Source organism: Hyperolius riggenbachi, chromosome 11, assembly GCF_040937935.1.
Source record: "Hyperolius riggenbachi isolate aHypRig1 chromosome 11, aHypRig1.pri, whole genome shotgun sequence".
Lineage (NCBI taxonomy): Eukaryota > Metazoa > Chordata > Amphibia > Anura > Hyperoliidae > Hyperolius > Hyperolius riggenbachi.
Window position 1 is genome coordinate 143,141,982 of NC_090656.1, and position 24,585 is coordinate 143,166,566.

A 24,585-nucleotide genomic window follows, 5' to 3' on the forward strand; every position below is an offset into this window, starting at 1 on the left:
CGTTTTGCTAGGTTTAGACGTGGTTATCCAACTTACTGCCTTAAATGTATGGTTAATACTGGTACCTTCTAAATGACTATATGGGCTGCCCAGTTGAGGGTAACCTGCAACTATGTCTACTTAGTATATTCCCAGATACATTATCAGATAAATACACTAAGTTACTATTTTGGACGTTCTCCATATTGCTCGAACAGTGTTAACTTAACACTGGATTATGGCCGTGGTTCCTACCTGTAGTAATTGGATCAGGGCGGTGAACCTGGTCTTGCCTTTTAGGAAACTGGTATACCAACCTTGATGTGCACTCGCTAAATATGATAAGATTTGGGTACCATGGACTTCATCCCGATGAATGCAATTATAGAACTATGTTTGGTAGTGATGACTAAACTTATGTGCATAGTCTGGACCTCTTGATTGGTGACCAGTCTCCATATGTATCTGCTTCTTGGAGACTTAAATTCATGTTTTTTATTGCTCAGTGTTGCATGGAGTATATGTCCCCAGCTGTGACTGTTATTGTTATATAATTTTCTTTGTAAACCAGGTCTTTATTTCATTGCTTCTATGGTTTGTTTGTATATGACATTTTTGGAATGAGACAAAATAAAGCTTGCTTTTATGGGGAATTTTATTAATATTTATCATTTTATTGATCCAGCTGTACTCCACCCACCACATCTTCACCGGTTCCATTCAGTGTCTGGATCATGAGATCTTAGCTCTTCTCCATGTTGTCTATGCTTCTCAGTGTTGCGAGCTGCATATTTAGCTCTTTGACTTCAGCCTCTAATTGAGCAACACACACACACACCCTGGGCAACAGTAAACACCCTCAATCTGCTGAACAAGGCATGCATACAAGTTGCAGGATGTACACTGTGCCGCATTGTCCAACATCATGACCATGGTGTGAATAAAAATCACTTCATGTAAACTGTGGTGGTAAAAGATAAAGCGGGAGAGTGAGTGAAGCGGGGTGGAGGAGAGGGAGATGAGTGAAGTGGGAGAGTGAGTGAAGCTGAGGTAGAGGAGAGTGATTTATTTTTTTTACAAATATTTATTTTTAATACATTTTACTATTTTTTTAAATCCCTCCCTCCCCCCGCCAGCCAATCCCAGCGATCAGCTCTCATAGACATCAGCCTATGAGAGCCGATCGCTCTCTTGCCTCCCAGGGGGACAGTTATGTCACACAGCTGTCCCCAGTACATCGCTGCTGTAGAGCTGTACAATGTAAATAGATGTCTAACAGACTATTAGCGGCGATCGCTGCTGGGAGACTGATGACGGAGCGGAGCTGCACTCGCACCAACACGCACGATCTCCTGCAAAACCCCCCTAGGACTTGACGCCAATTGGCGTTAGGCGGTCCTGGGGCTACCGCCGCGTTCACGCCTATTGGCGTTAAGTGGTCATCTAGTAGTTAATTATTTAGTTGCAGATGAAAGTTCCTGATAAACACTTTATTGCATAATACAGTTTTTAATGAGAGTTGCTGTAGATTTTCTGTTGCATAGTTCTGTAACTGATCTACATTGATCACACAATGCAGCAAAACCAATAACAGTCTCCTCTTCTCAATAGATTTGAATGGAGAAGGAAATTAAAGACAATAAGTGTCCTTGTTGTGTGCAGATATCAGAGGGCATGAGGCTCAGCTAAAGATTTTAGGAAGATAATTATATTATCATTATTAGTGTGTATTTATATAGTGCTGACATATTTCACAATGCTTCACTTACTGTACATAGTTTTGCCGCTAACTGTCTCTTAGAGCAGCTCACAGTCTAATTCCTGCCCTAAGGCCTTTTTGGGGGGGGGGGGGGGGCATTAACCTGCCTGTATGTTTGAGGGATGTGGGAGCAAACACAGGGAGATGTACAAACTCCATGAAGAGTACAGTAAATATATGACACAGCCAGCTCACTCTATTGCCAGCTGTTAAAGGGACTCTGAGCAGTGCAAAAACTATGGAAAGATGCATACCATTTTGAAGCTATCTTTCTCCTCTTTCCGACGATATATAAACCGCCACCTTACGACTTTTAGTTTTTGCTATTTTCGCGATCGAAATCACGGCAAACGCGATTATTTTGATTGCGAAAATAATGAAAACTAAAAGGTGTGGGGCGGCGGTTTATGTGTCGTTGGAAAGAGGAGAAAGAGAGCTTCAAAATGGTATGCATCTTTCCATAGTTGCTTGTATTACACAGGTTAACTCTTTACATCGAATGTATTTTCACCTCAGTATTCCCAATGATGATGCCTGGAATGGTAACATTGCCCTTCCTGTCCCGTGCAGCCAATATACATGCAAGATCATTCTGTACCAAAGTATACGGAATGCTAAAGAATGGAATCTGAATTTCCTGTCATTTTTAAAACAAATATTTTACAACTGATTGAATAAAAAAAAGACATTTAATCATGATAGATTTCACAATAGCTTTATGTTACATTTTAACAAAAAAATAAGCATATGGAACCCATACTAAAAATGCAAAAAAAAAAAAAATTGTCCAGCGAAACTATTGGTATTTTGAATAAAGAAGAGATTAGAATTAGTTTAAATTATTATTGTTGATTTATAAAGCGCTAACATAGTAAGGAACAAATATGGGGAACATAATACAGGCAATGGTATAAACCAAATATAGACACACTGATACAAACTACATATTTGGTAGACATCGTAATTGCAGTGTCAAATGTAGCATGATGAATAAAATGCAAAACAAATCCCAAAACAACAAGGGTGAGAGAGTCCTGCCCTTGCAAGCTTAGAATCTAAAGGAATAGGGAGGAAACAAAAGGTAGGTAAGTACACAATATGTATACCTAGAAGCAGTGTTTTAGGTTATATTTCGTAAGGAGCACAACTTGGCCAGAGATTGAAGGGGAATGGCCTAAGTTATAGTGTATGCTTGTCAGAAAAAGTAAGTATTGAGGGCGCACTTAAAGATTTCAGAGCTTGTAAACTGATGGATGTGATTTAAGAGGGAATTCCAGAGGAGGGGTGAGACACGTAAGAAGTGAGGTAGTGATAAAATTCCCAAAAACGAAGGTTTAGTGAACAAATGCTGAATGAAAATTGAAAGCAAAAATAATGTTCACATTTAAAGGGACTCCGAGCAGTGCAGAAACTATGGAAAGATGCATACCATTTTGAAGCTCTCTTTCTCCTCTTTCCAACAATATATAAAGCGCCGCCCTATGCCTTTTAGTTTTTGCTATTTTCGCGGTGAACGCGTTTTCGATCTCGAAAATAACGAAAACTAAAAGATGTAGGGCAGCGGTTTATGTGTCATTGGAAAGAGGAGAAAGAGAGCTTCAAAATGGTATGCATCTTTCCATAGTTGTATTACACAGGACAACTTTTCCCCAAAGTCGGCAGCTCCATTCAGCTGCCGACTTTGGGGAAAAGTCATCCTGTAGAGGATTGTTTTTTCTTAACCAAAGTGGAGTTTCATTTTATGATGTGTTTGTTTGGCTTTGATTATGGCTTATTAACATGCAAATAGGACTTATTTATACTTATTAAACTGCTGGACTGAGAGTATTTCTCTATTTTTTTAGGAGATGCATTGAGATACAGATAATTGATGATGAGGAGTATGAAAAAAACAAAAATTTCTTCGTTGAACTTGGGGAACCAGAAGTACAAAGAGGAGGTAATTTAACTGTGAATGCAAATAAAAATAGAAGAGAAACAAAGCAATATAAAGAAGATCCTCAAATCACACACATTAAACCAGCAGATACAAATGACACCTCCAAAAAAAAAATTTTCAATTGCACGTATTTGGCCTTATGTACATAGGTCTGGTAAAACTGCCGTGCACAGGGAGCAAACTGCAATTTTACCAGTACCAGAGAAGTAACACTTTACTTAACCCAAAATGTGTGCTGCACCATCTGACTGGGCAGCATGGTGGAGTAGTGGTTAGCACTTTTGCCTTGCATCGATGGGTCCCCGGTTGGAATTCCAGCCAGGTCAACATCTGCAACTAGTTTGTATGTTCTCCCCGTTTCTCCGGTTTCCTCCCACATCCCAAAAACAGACAGATAAGTTAATTTGCTTCCCCCTAAATTGACCCTAGACTATGATACATGCACTACATGATACAAACTTAGACATATGACTACGGTAGGGATTAGATTGTGAGCCCCTCTGAGGGGACAGTTAGTGACAAGACAATATACTCGGTACAGCGCTGCGTAATAATGCAGCGCTGTATAAATACTTAAACTTAACCTATTTTGGTTCCTGGATGTAGAAACTACGTCCAATAACCATGCGCGCTACCGCGCGCTCCTGCGGCCGATCGCGCGCGTGTACGTGTGCTCCTGGCCCGCGGTTCGTTAGCCAGGCAATCAGTGAATTGGGCTATGGTGCGCGATCACTGATTCCTCTCCCCCACTGAAAAAGCGACAGCTGCGCCTTTTCTGGCTGTTACCTCCCCCATGCATCGCTCTAAGCGTATGTTACGCTTAGAGTGACGTCATGTAAACAAACTCATGGCCGCCATCTTGTGGCCAAAAAGTAATACTACAACTAAAAGTAAAAAAAAAAAAAAATTAACACACATTTACATTATAAACATATTGTTTACATCCCACCCTCCCAAAACTACCCAAATAAAATGTTTAATATAAAAAAAAAACGATTACAGTAAAAAACAAACAAACATGTAAATATTTACCTAAGGGTCTAAACTTTTTAAATATCAATGTAAAGATGATATATTTCTATATTTTTTTTTATTTTGAACTTGTAAATAGTGATAGATGCAAAACGGAAAAAAATGCACCTATTTTATTTCCCAAAAAAATACATTGTGATAGGGACATAATTTTAATGGTGTAATAACCGGGGCATATGGGCAAATACAATACGTGAGTTTTAATTATGGAGGCATGTATTATTTTAAAACTATAATGGCTGAAAACTGAGAAATAATGATTTTTTCAGTTTTTTTCTTATTCTTCCTGTTAAAATGCATGTACAGTAAAGTGGCTCTTAGCAAAATGTACCCCTCAAAGAAAGCCTAATTGGTGGCGGAAAAAAAAAGATATAGATCAGTTCATTGTGATAAGTAGTGATAAAGTTATAGGCTAATGAATGGGAGGTGAACATTTCTCAAGTGAAAAGGACGGAACGCGAATGGGTTAAATAAATAAAATAAATCTGACCAACATGTACAAATGTCTTCAATTATAATTTACCAAAAGAGAGAGAGAAAAAAAAAGATGGCATACAACCTGTTGTATATAATGACATTTTATAACATCTTTGATACTCCTATAAATATGCAGCACTATACCAATTTCATCACACAATAAGATCCTGCCTTGTGCCAAACCCAGGTTCAGAAAAAAGTCATAAATAAAAGTGCAAACCATGCTACAATACATACAAGAAACCATGCAAGAAAAAGTTCATACAACATTGTGCAAAACCGATAAATATATGAAGTTGAGTGCCATAACTATTGAATGGAGCAGCATATAGGTCAGCGGTGGCGAACCTATGGCACACTTGCCAGAGGCAGCATGCACAGCCGTCTCTGTGGGCCCATGTGCTGCGGCCCATCGCCACCGCTGACAATCTGTTTGCGGCGGGGGCAGGGCTCTCTGAACGGGAGCAGTGCTGGAGGGGGGCGACTTCTTGCTTTCTTCTCCTTGGGGGCCCCCCTTCTGTCTCCATGCTCCCCCATAGCGCTGCCGCTGCGCATGAAACAGCTTCACACTGCTGTCTCATTTGCATTGCCGCTTACACTACTTCCTGATTCTGTGTGAGCGGCAGTGCAAAGTAGACGGCGTGGACCTGCAGCTCTAACATCTGATGGAACCCAGGGCCAGGGAAAGTGAGTGTGAAGCTGTTTATAACATAACGGCAGCGCTATGGAGGATCTCGGTGACAGGAGGGGGACCCCGATGTGCTTTTTCCACCCCACAGCAGCCACCAGCAGCAACCCATGGAAGCCACCCACCCAGCAGCAGTCCCCCCTTGGAGATACCTAAACACAGCAGCAGCCACCACCCCTTGGAGATACCTTCTCTTCAACCCACCCCACAGCAGCAGCCCCCCCTTGGAGATACCTTCCCTCCCACCCACCCCACAGCAGCAGCCCCCCCTTGGAGATACCTTCCCTCCCACCCACCCCACAGCAGCAGCCCCCCCTTGGAGATACGTTCCCTCCCACCCACCCCACAGCAGCACCCCCCCCCCCGTTTGGAGAAACCCCCAAAAAAACACCGAACAGCAGCAGCCCTCCTTGGAAATACCCTTTCTCCCACCCACCCTACTGTATCAGCAGCCCCTCCCTTTGAATTTACCCTCCAGCCCACCCTGCAGCAGCAGCCCCCCCTTTGTATTTAACCTCTCACCCCACAGCAGCAGCAGCCCCCCCCTCTTGGATTTACCCTCCCTCCCACCCCACAGCAGCAGCAGCCCCTTGCATTTACCCTCCAACCCACCCCACAGCAGCAGCCCCCTCCTTGCATTTAAACACAGCAGCAGCCCCTTGAAGTTACTCACCCCACAGCAGCCCCTTGGAGTCACCCACCAACCCCACAGCAGCCCATGGAGCCCCACTCACCCTCCACAATCTGTCGCCCAATTTGTCATTGCCGGTCGGGGGGGAGGACTTTGCGATAGACAAGCAACTTTTGGGCCATAGTTTGGGCATCCAGTCCCCAAAAGGTTTGCCATCACTGATATAGGTATACTGGAAGGTGCAATGTTATTGAGGTAATGAAAAGTAGAGATGTCGCAAACCTCCAATTTTCGGTTTGCGAACCCCGTTCGCGTACTTCCGCGGAAGGTTCGGTTCGCGTAAAAGTTCGTGAACCGCAATAGACTTCAATGGGGAGGCGAACTTTGAAAAATAGAAAAAATTATGCTGGCCAGAAAAGTGATGGAAAACATGTTTCAAGGGGTCTAATACCTGGACACCCAGGTGGCGGAGTGGGATAGACACCAAAAGTCCTGCGGAAAAATCTGGATTTGACGCAAAGCAGCGTTTTAAGGGCAGAAATCACATTGAATGCTAAATTGCAGGCCTAAAGTGCTTTCAAACATCTTGCATATGTATGCATCAATCAGGGAGTGTAATTAGAGTACTGCTTCACACTGACACACCAAACTCTCTGTGTAACGCACCGCAAACAGCTGTTCGCGTAGCAACGGCCATGCTGGACTGGTGCGCAACATGGCCAGAGTGCAGGCCAGGCAGTTTTCCAGCCTATATGGTCGCCGGGCTGTGGTAGCTCAATGATAGAGCAACAGTGACTGTCAAGCTGATCAAATTTGGTCTGTCCACAATGAAGCAACGACCTTTTTATCTTCTTGTATGTAGGTAGGCATAGGTAGGAGTCCCAGTATAGGTAGGTAGGTAGGCATAGGTAGGAGTTCCAGTATAAGTAGGTAGGCATAGGTAGGTGCCTCAGTAGTTAGCTAGGCATAGGTAGGAGACCCAGAATAGGTAGGTAAGCATAGGTAGGAGTCCCAGTATAGGTAGGTAGGTGCCTCAGTAGTTAGCTAGGCATAGGTAGGAGACCCAGTATAGGTAGGTAGGCATAGGTAGGAGTCCCAGTATAGGTAGGTAGGCATAGGTAGGTGCCTCAGTAGTTAGCTAGGCATAGGTAGGAGACCCAGTATAGGTAGGTAGGCATAGGTAGGTGTCCCAGTAGTTAGCTAGGCATAGGTAGGAGACCCAGTATAGGTAGGTGAGCATAGGTAGGAGACCCAGTATAGGTAGGTAAGCATAGGTAGGAGTCCCAGTATAGGTAGGTAGGTGCTTTAGTAGTTAGCTAGGCATAGGTAGGAGACCCAGTATAGGTAGGTAGGCATAGGTAAGTGTCCCAGTAGTTAGCTAGGCATAGGTAGGAGTCCCAGTATAGGTAGGTAGGCATAGGTAGGTCCCCTAGTATAGGTAGGTAGGTAGGTGTCCCCGTATAGGTAAGTAGGTGCCCCAGTAGTTAGGTAGGCATAGGTAGGTGTCCCAGTATAGGCAGGTAGGCATAGGTAGGTGTCCCAGTATAGATAGTTAGGCAGGGCCTGGCTGGCACAGTAATAACAATTACCAAGGTCCAGCTGCAACAGATAGGGCTGTATAATGTCAGTGTCAGTGAGCACTGAGCAACACACACAAAAAAAACACATCAGGAAAATATTAGCTCTCAAAAGAGCTGTTGAGTGGTGCTATTTTAGCAATAACAATCAGCCAGGAGCAAGCCAAGAGCCTAACTAATCTTTCCCTAGGATAAAAAATCTGCAGCAGCTCTCCTTAGTCTGTCTATTTGCAGCAGGCACACGAGTGAGTGTCATGGCCAGCGAGCCTGCCTTATATAAGGGGGGGGTGGGGATCCAGGGCTTAGTGTAGCCTGAATGGCTACAATGTGCCTGCTGACTGTGATGCAGAGGGTCAAAGTTGACCCTCATAGTGCATTATGGGGGAATCGAACTTCCGCAAAAGTTCGCCTGGTCCAGGCGAACGCGAACCACCAAAGTTCGCCTGGAACCGTTCGCAGGCGAACCATTCGCAACATCTCTAGTGAAAAGTCATACTACACAAGAACGGCAACTTACCACACATATCAGGATGGCATCAAAGTGTTTAGAAGGAGTCCTGGAGAGAAGCCCCTCAGTTTGCGGCGGGGGCAGGGTTCCCAAACAGGAGCAGTGCCAGAGGGGGGGGGCGGCACTTCTTGCTTTCTTCTCCTTGGGGGGCCCCCCTCCCGTCTCCATGCTCCTCCATAGCCCTGCTGCTGCTGATGAAACAGCTTCACACTGCTGTCTCCTTTGCATTGCCGCTCACACTACTTCCTGATTCTGTGTGAGTGGCAGTGCAAAGTAGATGGCGTGGACCTGCAGCTCTAACATCTGATGGAACCCAGGGCCAGGGAAAGTGAGTGTGAAGCTGTTTATAACACAGCGGCAGCGCTATGGAGGATCTCTGTGACAGGAGGGGGACCATGATGTGCTTTTTCCACCCCACAGCAGCCACCAGCAGCAACCAGTGGAAGCCACCCACCCCACAGCAGCAGCCCCCCTTGGAGATACCTTCCCTCCCACCCACCCCACAGCAGCAGCCGCCACCCCTTGGAGATACCTTCCCTTCAACCCACCCCACGGCAGCAGCCCCCCCTTGGAGATACCTTAGCCCCCCACCCACCCCATAGCAGCAGCCCCCCTTGGGTGGGTAGGTGCCTCAGTAGTTAGCTAGGCATAGGTAGGAGACCCAGTATAGGTAGGTAGGCATAGGTAGGAGTCCCAGTATAGGTAGGTAGGCATAGGTAGGTGCCTCAGTAGTTAGCTAGGCATAGGTAGGCGACCCAGTATAGGTAGGTAGGCATAGGTAGGTGTCCCAGTAGTTAGCTAGGCATAGGTAGGAGACCCAGTATAGGTAGGTAAGCATAGGTAGGAGACCCAGTATAGGTAGGTAAGCATAGGTAGGAGTCCCAGTATAGGTAGGTAGGTGCCTCAGTAGTTAGCTAGGCATAGGTAGGAGTCCCAGTATAGGTAGGTAGGCATAGGTAGGTCCCCTAGTATAGGTAGGTAGGTAGGTGTCCCCGTATAGGTAAGTAGGTGCCCCAGTAGTTAGGTAGGCATAGGTAGGTGTCCCAGTATAGGCAGGTAGGCATAGGTAGGTGTCCCAGTATAGATAGTTAGGCAGGGCCTGGCTGGCACAGTAATAACAATTACCAAGGTCCAGCTGCAACAGATAGGGCTGTATAATGTCAGTCAGACATATAAAACCAATCTTTGCCTATCTCCACTGCCACCTTACATTAATTATACCCACACCTCAATTGAGGGAACAGTCCCTCCGACAAAAAATTATGCATATAATAATGTGAAAATAACGGTGGGAGAGTTCATAGGTAATTGCAAATATAGAAAAAGCTTTATTGTGACACTGACTCTATGAAGGGTAAACAGGTTAAAATCAATTAAAATTGACCTGTACTGAGCACATCTCCTTTCACACCTCCACCACGCACACCTCACTCAGACACCCCTAATGGTACCGGTACCAATGTTATCCGGATCTTCAGAGAGGGGGAGAGAGGGAACGTGCATAATCATGGAGGGCAAAAGAAATCCTCTTCAGCTTGCAAGCTAAGAACCCATATGTCCAAAACAATCTCACCACTGGTAGTTTTCCCCGTCTAATTGCCGCCTCAGCGATATCTCCAAAACAGTTCACCACCTGGGTCAGGACCGTAGGACAGTGTTGGCTCACAGGCAACGGCTCTACCCGCTCTGCATGGCTGCGCTGCAGCGGGGAGCCCGCACTGATCAAGCGTGCACTTGCAGTCTAGAGGAACGCTCCGGGTCTCGAGGTTCAGGCACGCCCACCGACGCGTTGCGCCCGCCCACTTGCGGGCTTCGTCAGGGTGTATATGGCTTGTGATTGGTTACCCAGCCAGACCCTTTTGAACTCTAGCGGCTACGAGGCGGGGAATCCTTTCATGCGTCACAGCTCCGCATGACATACGGAAGTCTATGCGCGCCATCCCTCATCATCTCGCGCTGCAGATGGTTACCATGGCAACTCTGTTGTATTGTTACGGCGTCTTGTCCGCGTTCAAGCGGCATTTACTCCGTGCTCCAACCGGCATCAGTTTCACCTCTCCTGTACTTCCAAAGGCATTACCAACCAAATAAAGTAAGTACAAGGTAACTCGGTCAGCAAAGTATTGCATCTGGTAGCTGTAAAGGAGACTTCATACAGTTCCATAGTACATATAAAGTACACTTTGAATAGAGAAATGGCCAGTCTAGGATGTCGCCACCCCCTCTCCCTTTCCAGTTGTCATTGGCTATCAGATGCTTTCTAACAGGGTCAAGATGGTCTAGGGGGGTAAAAACGGTGCAAAGCTCAGTTCATTATTGAGCCCAGCTGGGCCCATAGCTCCTAGCAGGTAGATCCACCGACTCTCCTGTTGTTTCAGCAATTTTAGTCGGTCTCCCCCTCTCCTATTTGCTGGAATAAGGGCGATCCCCATTGCCTGCAGGCCATTTGGATCCCCCGCATGTTCCTGGCAGAAGTGTTCCGCTACCGAGCTCTTGTATTGTCCATTTTCCTGAAGGCCACAATTTATATTAGATACATGCTCCATGACTCGTGTTTTTAATTTTCGGGTAGTTAATCCCACATAAATCTTATGGCAAGGGCATTCCAAACGATAGATAGCCCATTCGCTGTCACAATTGATAAAATTCCGGATCTTCCACTGCTTTTTGCCAGATGCATCTTTAAAAACTTTGGCTTGTGTCATCATCACACATGCAACACACTTTCCACATCTATACATCCCTGCAATCTTACTACGATTCAACCAGGTCGTTGTCGTAGTCGGAACATACTGTGAGGTTACCAATGCATCCCTCAAATTGGGTGCCCGTTTCGCTACAAGTAGTGGGCGTTCACCTACAATTCCTCTCAATTCAGGGTCGGTCTGCAGTACCGGCCAATATTTGGACAGGGCATCCTGGATCTGCCTCCAATTTGCATTATATGGGGTTATGAATCGGGGGGGTTCAATTTTCCTATCAGGCCTGCTATTAGGGCGACCACTGCTTCTAGTCAACAACTCATCCCTTGCCCGCATTCTAGCTCTATCGAGACCCGTGCAGAGCACATCATGTCGATATCCCCGCTCCCGGAACCGATCATACATATCCAATGCTTCCCTAACAAAGTCACTCTCAAGTGTGCAGTTCCTGCGCAAGCGCAGGAACTGACCATACGGAATTCCGTTTTTTAGGTGACCTGGATGATGGCTGGTGGCGTGGAGCAGGGTATTGCCAGCAGTAGGTTTACGAAATGTAGATGTATACAGGCTATCGCCTCCTCGTCTTATTTGCAAGTCCAAAAATGAAATCTCTGTTTCGCTTGCAATATAAGTCAGGGCGATATTCCTTTCATTTTTATTCAGCTGACTTATGAACAGATCCAGCTCTTGCATATTCCCCCTCCACACCACCAGCACATCATCAATAAAACGGAGCCAAAGTCGGACATGCCGCTCAAATTCCGGGAGGGGGTACACATCCTGGCGTTCCCATTGGCCTAGATGTAGACAGGCATAGGCAGGTGCGCACGCCGCCCCCATCGACGTGCCCCGCACCTGCCTATAATGGGAACTGCCAAACATGAAACAATTGTGCTCCAGCACAAACCTCAGCGCTTCAACAAGGAACAAGTTGTGTGACTGAGCCCCAGGGTTGGCATCCTCAAGGAAGAAACGGACAGCCCCGATGCCAACCTCGTGGGGAATCGACGTGTACAAACTCTCAACGTCGATTCCCACAAGGATGTCACCGGGGCCGAGCCGAACCTCGCCGAGGGGTAGGTAGGCATAGGTAGGAGTTCCAGTATAAGTAGGTAGGCATAGGTAGGTGCCTCAGTAGTTAGCTAGGCATAGGTAGGAGACCCAGTATAGGTAGGTAAGCATAGGTAGGAGTCCCAGTATAGGTAGGTAGGTGCCTCAGTAGTTAGCTAGGCATAGGTAGGAGACCCAGTATAGGTAGGTAGGCATAGGTAGGAGTCCCAGTATAGGTAGGTAGGCATAGGTAGGTGCCTCAGTAGTTAGCTAGGCATAGGTAGGAGACCCAGTATAGGTAGGTAGGCATAGGTAGGTGTCCCAGTAGTTAGCTAGGCATAGGTAGGAGACCCAGTATAGGTAGGTGAGCATAAGTAGGAGACCCAGTATAGGTAGGTAAGCATAGGTAGGAGTCCCAGTATAGGTAGGTAGGTGCTTTAGTAGTTAGCTAGGCATAGGTAGGAGACCCAGTATAGGTAGGTAGGCATAGGTAAGTGTCCCAGTAGTTAGCTAGGCATAGGTAGGAGTCCCAGTATAGGTAGGTAGGCATAGGTAGGTCCCCTAGTATAGGTAGGTAGGTAGGTGTCCCCGTATAGGTAAGTAGGTGCCCCAGTAGTTAGGTAGGCATAGGTAGGTGTCCCAGTATAGGCAGGTAGGCATAGGTAGGTGTCCCAGTATAGATAGTTAGGCAGGGCCTGGCTGGCACAGTAATAACAATTACCAAGGTCCAGCTGCAACAGATAGGGCTGTATAATGTCAGTGTCAGTGAGCACTGAGCAACACACAAAAAAAAAAAAACACATCAGGAAAATATTAGCTCTCAAAAGAGCTGTTGAGTGGTGCTATTTTAGCAATAACAATCAGCCAGGAGCAAGCCAAGAGCCTAACTAATCTTTCCCTAGGATAAAAAATCTGCAGCAGCTCTCCTTAGTCTGTCTATTTGCAGCAGGCACACGAGTGAGTGTCATGGCCAGCGAGTCTGCCTTATATAAGGGGGGGTGGGGCTCCAGGGCTTAGTGTAGCCTGAATGGCTACAATGTGCCTGCTGACTGTGATGCAGAGGGTCAAAGTTGACCCTCTTAGTGCATTATGGGGCAAATCGAACTTCCACAAAAGTCCGCCTGGTCCAGGCGAACGCGAACCACCAAAGTTCGCCTGGAACCGTTCGCAGGCGAACCATTCGCAACATCTCTAGTGAAAAGTCATAGTACACAAGAACGGCAACTTACCACACATATCAGGATGACATCAAAGTCATCAAAGTGTTTAGAAGGAGTCCTGGAGAGAAGCCCCTCAGTTTGCGGTGGGGGCAGGGTTCACAAACGGGAGCAGTGCCAGAGGGGGGGGGGGGCACTTCTTGCTTTCTTCTCCTTGGGGGGGCCCCCCTCCTGTCTCCATGCTCCTCCATAGCCCTGCTGCTGCTGATGAAACAGCTTCACAATGCTGTCTCCTTTGCATTGCCGCTCACACTACTTCCTGATTCTGTGTGAGTGGCAGTGCAAAGTAGATGGCGTGGACCTGCAGCTCTAACATCTGATGGAACCCAGGGCCAGGGAAAGTGAGTGTGAAGCTGTTTATAACACAGCGGCAGCGCTATGGAGGATCTCTGTGACAGGAGGGGGACCACGAAATGCTTTTTCCACCCCACAGCAGCCACCAGCAGCAACCAGTGGAAGCCACCCACCCCACAGCAGCAGCCCCCCTTGGAGATACCTACCCTCCCACCCACCCCACAGCAGCAGCCGCCACCCCTTGGAGATACCTTCCCTTCAACCCACCCCACGGCAGCAGCCCCCCCTTGGAGATAACTTCCCTCCCACCCACCCCACAGCAGCAGCAGCCCCCCTTGGAGATACCTTCCCTCCCACCCACCCCACAGCAGCAGCCCCCCCTTGGAGAAGAGATACCCCCCAAAAAAACACTGAACAGCAGCAGCCCCCCTTGGAAATACCCTGTCTCCCACCCACCCCACTGCAGCAGCAGCCCCTCCCTTGGAGATAATCTCCCACCCACCCCACAGCATCAGCAGCCCCCCCCCCGGTTGGGTTAACAATCCAGCCCACCCTGCAGCAGCCTCCCCCCCTTGGATTTACCCTCCCACCCACAGCAGCAGCAGCCCCCCCTTGGATTTACCCTCCCACCCCACAGCAACAGCAGCCCTCCCCTTGGATTTACCCTTCCTCTCACCCCACAGCAGCTGCAGCCTCCCCCTTGGTTTTACTCTCCCACCCACCCCACAGCAGCAGCCGCCACCCCTTGGAGATACCTTCCCTTCCACCCACCCCACAGCAGCAGCCCCCCCCCTTGGAGATACCTTTCCTCCCACCCACCCCACAGCAGCCCCCCCCCCCTTAGAGATACCGAAAAAAAACCACCAAACAGCAGCAGCCCCCCTTGGAAATACCCTCCAACCCCACAGCAGCAGCAGCCCCCCCTTGGATTTACCCTCCCTCCCACCCCACAGCAGTAGCAGCCCTCCCCTTGGATTTACCCTTCCTCCCACCCCACAGCAGCAGCAGCCCCCCCCCCCGGATTTACCCTCCCACCCCACAGCAGCAGCAGGCCCCCCCCCCCCTTGGATTTACCCTCCCTCCCACCCCACAGCAGCAGCAGCCCCTTGCATTTCCACTCCCATGCAACCCACAGTGGCAGCCCCCCCCCCCCCCCCCTTGCATTTACCCTCCAACCCACCCCACAGCAGCAGCCCCACCTTGCATTTAAACACACAGCAGCAGCCTCTTGAAGTTACCCACCCACCCCACAGCAGCCCCTTGGAGTACCCATCCCACAGCAGCTCCTTGGTGTCAACACAGCAGCCCCTTAGAGTTACCCTCCCACCCACCGATCCCACAGCAGATCATTTAATGGATGAAACAAAACTGGCACTTTGCAGCAAATCATGTGACCTCTAAGACCACAGAAAAAAAGCTTTCAAAGAAAAAATAAAACATACTTAATTAGGAACTCAGAGGTGGATTAACTACTTTTTTTGGCTACTTTTCTACAGTCTCTTACCTTAAAGAGAAACTCCGACCAAGAATTGAACTTTATCCCAATCAGTAGCCGATACCCCCTTTTACATGAGAAATCTATTTCTTTTACAAACAGACCATCAGGGGGCGCTGTATGGCTGATATTGTGGTGAAACCCCTCCCACAAAGAAATTCTGAGTACGTACTCTTGGCAGTTTCCTGTCTGTAAACCTTGCTGCATTGTGGGAAATAGTTGTTTACAGCTGTTTCCAACTGCCAAAAAAGCATGCAGCATCTACATCACCCGCCAACAATAAAAATGGCACCATGTAATAAATTTCAGAATGTAAATCAGGGATTTTAAAAGATTTTACAATGGGCAAACACTGACTAAATCATTTATACATAATTATTGTAAAAATGACACTTTTTTTTTATTACATTATTTTCACTGGAGTTCCTCTTTAAGTCTGTGAGCAATGATGGATGACAATTACTTTTGCCAGTTTCAAAGTATTTTAGATACTGTTGTGGGTGCTTTTTTTGTCCATGACTATGGGGTTGAGTCACTTGACAGGAAGCCTATTGGGCAATTCAAAGTGCGGGGATCACGTCCATTAAAGCCACTTGAACCGTCACTACGCTGCACTTCCATGCATAGCATGCACATAACTTGCGCTCCAATCATTAAGCTGCATAAGCAGCACAGCTTAATTAATTGACCCCATATGCTGTGCTGTATTGGACAATGTGCGCATTTACTTTCATAACTGTATGCTTCACAGTATGTGTCGCATAGCATGTGCAATGCACAATGCAACTTCTCCCCTCTGCTGCAAACCTGTTTTTGCAAGGCAGTGTGAACTTAGCCTGTCACTTTAGGCACTCATTTAAACAAAGCCCATGGAAATAAACAGAGAACTGATCGGATCATAAGTGAATCCCACCTGGTATATATTTTTATTGATTGAATTCAATGGCCCATGCATTATAGATATCTTAAAGCATAATGTTAAATATCAGCTACTTAAATTATTTTTTGAAAATGTTGCATAACTTTTAGCAGAAAAGTTCACTGAGATACAATCTTCTACTGCAAATTTGATTGCATTTTGTTTGCAGACCAATAGAAAGAGAACCAATCAGAATTGACTGCTCAATGTGTCTAATTTTAACCTGCATACAAATTGCAACAACATTTGGAAAAAATTGCAATTCATTGATCATCTCTTTCAAAAAAGAAATACATGTAGCCATCAAGTTCAACATCTCATATTAGCTTTGGTAGTTTTAATTTAGTTGAAGGCAAAGGAAAACCACATGAAAAATTCTGGACAATTTTATACCACAAGGGAGACCATTATTCGCTGACCCACATAATAGTTAAATTTAATAATGGCTAAAAGCATATTTACTATAGTACTTGTAACTGTGAATAGCATTCAGTGAAACATAAACTCATAGATGGCTTGCAGTGAGTTAAAAAGATCGATTTTTATTGCACATCAGAAAGAACACACATTTACACATGTGTAGGGAACACCAGTAGTATGAAAGCGCATGATGATACCCTATTTAAAATTACATATCTGCCTGAAACCTTCCTTAGCAGCAGGGCACCACCACAAACACTGGATCATACATCACATACATACCACCACAGTCGCCACAAATTGACCTAAATTGCACTGACTAGACTGTCAGTTTTGTCTGGCCCGACATAAGAAACGGACTGGTAGAGGTAGATGGATTAGAGGCACTATGGAGATCAGCGGTATGGGAGGGGAGTAGCAATGATGGAATGTTGTCTCATCCTTTGCCCCTTGAAGTCTCTGTGCAGTCTGACAACTAGATGCTTCCTAGATCAGTCACTGGTGAGGAAACTTTGGATGGAATCCATGTGTGGGCTGTATTGCCAGAACCACAGTTGCCGTTTTCCCAAATCTGCAACACATGCCGTCACTTAGCTGCCATGTGGCTTAATGGGCTGGTGTGCAAGAACTAGTGGGAGGAGAGCGTTCTCACTCAGCTTGTAGAGGGCAAGAATGGCATGTAAGAGCGACCTTGTTTACATGTTTCAATCAGCATGGCCTGAACTTTCTCAAGGCAAAAAATATCTGCCCATTAGGGCTACGGAGTCCATTTTGTGCACACTCGTTTAAAGACATATGCATTCTGGGCAGTGTTCAGTTAAGCTTCACTTAAAGTGGACCCAAATTAAAAATACAAGATTTCAGAAATAAAATCTATTTTCTAAATTCTAATAATAAATAGCAGCCTTTTTTCAGCTGCATGATGACAAATATAAAATATTTTACATTTATTGGAGGAACCCCTCCCTTCCTTTCAAAATCCGGCAAACTGGTGGAATAGGTGGTGTCTGGCAATGGAGGAATTGCTAATGGCTGCCCCCAGTATAACCTTAGTTATGAAAAGAGAAGGGTGAAAAGCATGCACTGAAATGCTCATAGGCTTGAAGGAGTGTTTATTTATCTTTGTATGTGTCAGAGTGGTGCAACTAAATATTTTTAATAAAAAAAAAAAGTTTGGTTTGGGTTCGCTTTAACTAAAGCCTGCTCAGACAATAGCTATGGCACATTTAGATGCAAATAAAGCCTCTGTATCAGAGACAGAACATTAATCAATCAAGGGAACAATTGCATAGGTCTTACTCATGGAAGGGGGCAAAATCTAACCTAATCTGATTGTAATAACATCTTTTTTAGGTCACTTTCCCTCTGTGGGCACATCTGTTTATATATGGCTTTTGCCAATTTGGAATAAGCATTGTGACATTCGGCAAAATGTACAGCCTTATTTTTCTCCTCAATATTTCTAACATGTTCTTGCACACTGTCTTTTAACCTATATTCAGTTTTACTGATATAATTCAGTCCACATGTACAAGTCAGCATATATACAATGTAGTCTGTATCACAAGTCATAAATGTTCTGATACTGTATTTCCTAACATGTCTACTGTCCCAGAACTCATCCATTCCTATGCACTCCTAAAGGGGGGGGGGGGGGGGGGGGGGAGAGCTACTAGTCAGCCAATTAAGATTCCCAGGTTGAAGTTTCTTTTCCACTCCAAAATCAGCTCTCACCAAGTAGTCGCCAAATTCCTGAACCTACGTGCCATCAGCAAAGGGCGAAGGCCAACAATTTGGGTGATCTTGGGGTCCAATTGGAGCACTTGCCATCATCTCTCCAGGATCCCTCGCAACTGTGTGTCAGTGTGTACCATAGTGGGTTGTCATATGTGAGGGTGCTCAATTTTTTTTTTTATTATTATTGCCTCTATTTCTCTGTCCCAACCACTCACTTTGTCCAATGGAAAACCACCCTCTCAATACTCTCCTTTAGCAGATCTTCCCGATATCCCGTCTGTTCAAACCTTTCAGTAAGAGCCCCAGTTTCTTGCCTGAAATCTTCCTTAAAGGGATACTGTAGGGGGGTCGGGGGAAAATGAGCTGAACTTACCCGGGGCTTCTAATGGTCCCCCGCAGACATCCTGTGTTGGCGCAGCCACTCCCCAATGCTCCGGCCCCGCCTCCGGTTCACTTCTGGAATTTCTGACTTTAAAGTCAGAAAACCACTGCGCCTGCGTTGCCGTGTCCTCGCTCCCGCTGATGTCACCAGGAGTGTACTGCACAGACACAGACCATACTGGGCCTGCGCTGTGCGCTCTTGATGACATCAGCGGGATCGAGGACACGGCAATGCAGGCGCAGTGGTTTTCTGACTTTAAAGTCAGAAATTCCAGAAGTGAACCGGAGGCGGGGCCGGAGCATCGGTGAGCGGCTGCACGGGCACAGGATGTCTGCGGGGGACCATTAGAAGCCCCGGGTAAGTTCAGCTCATTTTCCCCCGACCCCCCTACAGTATCCCTTTAAAGCAACTCCGACATAGTCAGATAGATTGCCCAGTAGGGATGCCTCTAACAAGAGGACCAGGATGAAATCTTGAGGCATGTAGGAGTGTGCTGCCTGCCATCTTCTTGCGGTAGGTAGAAGTACAATGAACTCCCCCCCCCCCCCCCCCTCCTTGTAATCTCATTCAGATCATATGTATAAGTTAATGGAATATTGCGACTATTTTATTTCACATCAGGCTGGCACCACTAATAGGTATTTATGCAGTTTTTATTGCATTAGCAAAATGTCAAAAAGCTTTACTGGGCTAATGGCGACAGACTGCTGTTTCTGGCTCATGCCCGTTCTCAGGCTCTGTAGCCAGCCATGACCCAGGAGCAGGCAGGCTTAGGCAGGGTTCATTGTTCCCTTTGCCACAGTTCACCATTCAGCCTCAGACTCTGAGGGAACCCTGAAGGCATTTAGCAATGCAGGCAAAATAACCTTTTGGATCAGTTGGTAAGTCCACATACAATACAATTTTGATTGTATGTACAATCGGTACAGTCTGCAATCTCCTATAGAGATCAGGTAACTGCCACCAATTCGCATTAGTGTGCTAATACGAAAATCTAACGCTAATTCTGTAGGAAAAAGGGTTAATTTAACATCCTTTCTAGAAATAGCAAAATATAACAATATCAATAAAAATAGTTCAGGTAACATTCTCTTCAGAAAAGTAGGACTCTTTACAGAGCGATCCAGAACAAGCACTTAGACAAATGATTTGTAATGGTTTATATTATAGGAAAATAATGCATAATATAAATATAGGAAATTAACATATTGATACAGTAAAAATAAAAGGAAATAATAGTGAAAATAATGTCTGAGCAGCAGTATTACCGTGCCATGTTGAAATGTAAGTTCAAAACAGACGTTAGAAAGTTCTGTGGGTAATTAGTCCAAAGATGCAAACCCAAATCCTTGATGGTAAAAATGGATAGGCATGCAAGGACTCTCCTGACAGCCTCTGTGTCCACATATTTAACCCTTTAGTTGCCAGGGGTGGCTCTTGTAATGAAAGATGATTCCACCACCTCCAGCAATCTGACCCCTGGAAGGGTCTAGCCCCTTGTCTTAGGGGATAGAATTTTATCAAATCATGCCATATGATAAAATCATCATTTTAGGCTTGGTCATAATGTGCTGAATCTACAGGTACCAAACATGCTTGTTTTTTACCTGCCTCGCTGTCTAGAGTATTGATATCTCAGGCTGTGGAGCAGCTAGAAGCATCATTCACCTCTTCAAAGGTCATATTAGGCACTGTGAATCGCGAATGGCTGTGCCCAAGTGGTTGCTAGATATTCTTCAAATTGTGACACCATGTTGAATTATATATATTAAGGTTGAATTAGGGGGCAATGGCTCTGTGCTTCTAGAGGACAGGCCTGGCAAATGTCTCTTTGACTGTCTCTTTGAAAGTTATGGCTTTATGATGGGTCCTGATTCCTGACTAGCTATTATTGCCTCTGTGATGTAGGAAGAAGGAATGTGAGCGGGTAGATGTAATGATTTAATATTTATCTCTCCTAGCAGACATGTAAACAACCAGTTCCTATAGAGAATGACTGGTTTGTAACTAAACACTTTTTTAAGTCAAAATGAAAACTAAAGAATTACTCCAAATCATTCCTTTGTAAAAACCCTCAATGGTTCGCAGCACGTCACTAGTATCCTAGACATATGAAGGTAAGTAAAATACAGATTGTGACATACGGATTCACCGTCAGATTGCGCCTACCGCGCAATCATACAAAAATGCGCACAAAATATGATCTGGAGTACTCCTTTAAATTCATTAGCCTGCTTTTAGAAAATGAGTGTTCTTCCATCTTACAGCCCTGCACTGGGGGGATGTAAGTGTTTGTTTGTACTTACTGAGAGAAGCCCTTTACCGTAAAACCAGAGCCATTCACATAGCTCACAAATCTACTACAAAGATATTGATAAAAAAGATATATGGACAAGAAAACATTCTGTATGTCCAAGCCAGCCACACATTAGAGGAAATGATGTGGTGTATATTCTGCCCTAGCGAAGGGGTCTATAAACCATGATGGCAGAGTCACTGGTTCCTGCTTCAAAGGTTATCTATCAGGGGGGCAATAAAGCTCCTCCACGAAGATTCCCCATTCTAGTAAAGATAAGTGGATGCCCGGACAACCAGAACCCCTCATAAAGTCATTAAGACACTTTCACATTCCTGCTCTAGCCTGATGAGAGTTAGAGAAAATAGCTTTTAATTCCCCTTGATATGAAAGAATAGTCATTCAGACATTTTACTAAATTAATCAATGTTCCATCGATGCTAGCCATTTCAAAATTAGCAGACAATTATTAAAAATGATTTGTGTGTGGTGGGACCACTCAGCATGGCCTTACCACCTTCTGAAAGCAAGCAACAGTGTGCTCCGCCTTGGAATACCCCAAGACACCCATGTTTGGTATCTGTGTGCAGAGCCAGGACAAGGTCCTCCAGCACCCAAGGCTGAGACACCAAAGTGCGCCCCCCCCATCCCTCCCACCCCAGTCATCACACACTGATTGCTATTAGACTAAGAGGGCCACAGGGCCCACAACCTCCCCAACACCTTAATCTCTAGTTATCTGGCTTGCAGTCACTGCTGTGTATCCCCTTTTCTTATTTCTTTCTGCTTCATACACAATTAGGAATGACAGCTGAATGAATTGTGCGCCCCCTCCTACACTGCGCCCCGAGGCTGGAGCCTCTCCTGCCTATGCCTCGGCCCGGCCCTGTCTGTGTGACACAGAGAACACCAGAGGCGTGCTCGTGTCACTCCCTGCGGGTTATGGTCGGCTGGCGCCGAATTATGACCATTCAAGTTATTGCATGTTCTTTCTGCTTGTCATGACAAAGGGCAGGAGAAGGCAAACCCCACCAGCTCTTTTTACAACTCCGCCCTCTGGCAGAGGAAGAGTTAAAACAACACTGCTGGACACAGGAGAGAGTCTTTTGTCCAGCCATCCATACCATCAAAGGATTGGCATTTCATTCTATCAAAGGACTTATTATATTCATTCCACAGATCTTTCCAGAATTGAACTTCATATCTTCTGTTGGACTTAGTATCGCAAAAGGACATACGGTACTCAGAATATCCATAGCTATTCTTACATTTAATCCTTATTATTTCTGTATCAATTTGTTTCTATTGCTATAGTTTTGTTCTGCATTATTTCTTTAAAGAGTAACTGTCAGGCTGCAGAAGCTAATTTAAACCTCTAGTCTCCTGTGTTAAACAGTTTAGAAGGAAGCCAAAAAGACATTACTGAAGATAAAGATCTCTCTTACCTTTGATGTATGCTTATCAGCAATGCTTAGACCTAAGCAGGACGCAAGCCGCATAACATACTGCAAAGCATTCTGGGGCCCTCCCCTCGGCTGCTAAGGAGAAGACGGGATCAAGTTTCAGCAGTTTCTAAAACTCAGTCCAGCCACAGCACAGATAAATCTCGGGGCAGCGCACACTGCAGGAGTCCGCTATTGTTCCTAGCCACATGGCTCATTAATATTCACTGCAAACTAGTGTTATTCAGTATGAGCTGTTCTGTGATCAGAAGCAGGCAGGACATGACGACACATTTGGCTTCACAAACATGGAACCTGCCATGAGCTGTCAGGAGCATCATTCTCTGCATATACTATATACAAATTCTGTGAAATCCAAACGTGGACAGTGAAATGCATATGTAATGTAAGTACAGCCAATCTTTAGCTACTGATATATGTGTTTATTTTCTCTGAGACCCTATACCTAACAGCTCCTCTTTAAATAAATGATTAAAAATCGTTTGTGTAAGTGCTGTTCTGAAAAATCTCCGCAAAAAGAATTCACATCTTCAAAGAGAGACGTTACCATAACAGTTTTGATATTACTATTGTTGGTTTTCTATCTCTAGAAAGGTTGTCAAATTAACCCTTTTTCCTACAGAACTTAGCTAGCATTAGACTTAGTGCATTCATGCGCATTATTGTGGATTGGTGGTGGCGACCTCGCCTCTATATGAGAGCCCAGATTGTATCGATTGTATATACAATCAAAATTGGACTGTGTGTGGACTCACCAACCAATCCAAAAGGTTGCTTTGCCTGCAGTGCTGACTGCCTTCAGAATTTCCTCAGGGTCTGAGGCTTTATGGTAAACTGCAGCAAAGGGAACAGGAATTGGTGGGTGACGGCGCATACGTCACACAGATTGCGTTAAAACCATATCCAGTAATCTACCTACCCTCTCCAGGGGGCGCCCGTTACCCAATACATCTTTATGAAATTTAGGAAACAAGTGGAAGACTGGGATTTTATAGTCCGACATTTTAAGAAAATAATGTTTATCCTGTGAGATTGCATTCTCCTCCAAAGTGGAGTCCACAAGGGAATTCAGCTTAAAAACCAGCCCTGGAAAGGGATTTCCATCCAATTTCTGATAGGTCTCTTGATTATTTAAATGACGACGCACCTCAGTTAGGTATGTGTCATGTCCCCAGAGTACCACATTGCCTCCCTTATCGCTTGGTTTAATAACAAATTCCGTTGAGTTCGTAAGCTAATCTAATGCCAACCTTTCATCCTCAGCCAAGTTATCATCCCAGGTCTTTCTCCAATTTACCCGTGCAATGTATGCATACACCAGATTTAGAAAAACTGAGACGGTCTGATTTTGTCACAAGTAGGCATGTAGCATGATCTGGGCTTAATTTTTAGTGAAAAGTGATATCTCCTGACATAGGGTCAAGTACATTTTTTTCATCCAAGAGGGACTCAAAGTCCCTCAGGCCTGATCTATCTTGTAGGGTCCACTCGTTCACAGGACCAGACTCCACTGAATCACCCTGGTCCATCGCTAAATTTGGATCTCAAGACAACGTGTCTCAAGAACAAGTTCAGATCTTTTATTACCTCAAAGTCATCACCTGTTTGAACCGGGGAAAAGGTAAGCCCCCTGTATAGTAGTGACACATGACGTGATTCCAGCTGGAACCCACTAAGGTTACCCACATTGAAGCCTCCCTCGGGTATTCCAGGCCTCCCATCTCCCCCACCATTTATTTGTTCTGGGGTTTCTTGCTCTGCCTTGACGTTAATATATGTTTCAGGATTGGTATAATTTCCATCTGCCTCCTCCCTCTGCCTTTTCTTTTTCTTTTTATGTTCCTACCACCTCTTCTAACCCCTCGTTTTCCGTCTGAGAGCTGTCTAAAAAAAGACACAGATCTACCAGATAGCATTCAGTGTTAGGAAATCAACAACACCTCTCCTAAATGCAACAATCTTGTCACGGTTACAAACATTTCTTATCTTTTTCTCCAGAAAGAGTGGGTTTACACTAGCG

General features: G+C 45.5%; 1 protein-coding gene across 1 annotated transcript in view; it reads left to right on the forward strand.

The window, feature by feature from the left end:
- The window catches only part of LOC137538060 (sodium/calcium exchanger 1-like), a 242,828-nt gene that overhangs the window by 203,259 nt on the left and 14,984 nt on the right, over positions 1-24,585 (forward strand). The window contains exon 3 of the mRNA XM_068260024.1: positions 3,583-3,677. Within this exon, the coding sequence (XP_068116125.1) occupies positions 3,583-3,677 (95 nt within the window). The remainder of the gene's footprint in view (positions 1-3,582; positions 3,678-24,585) is intronic.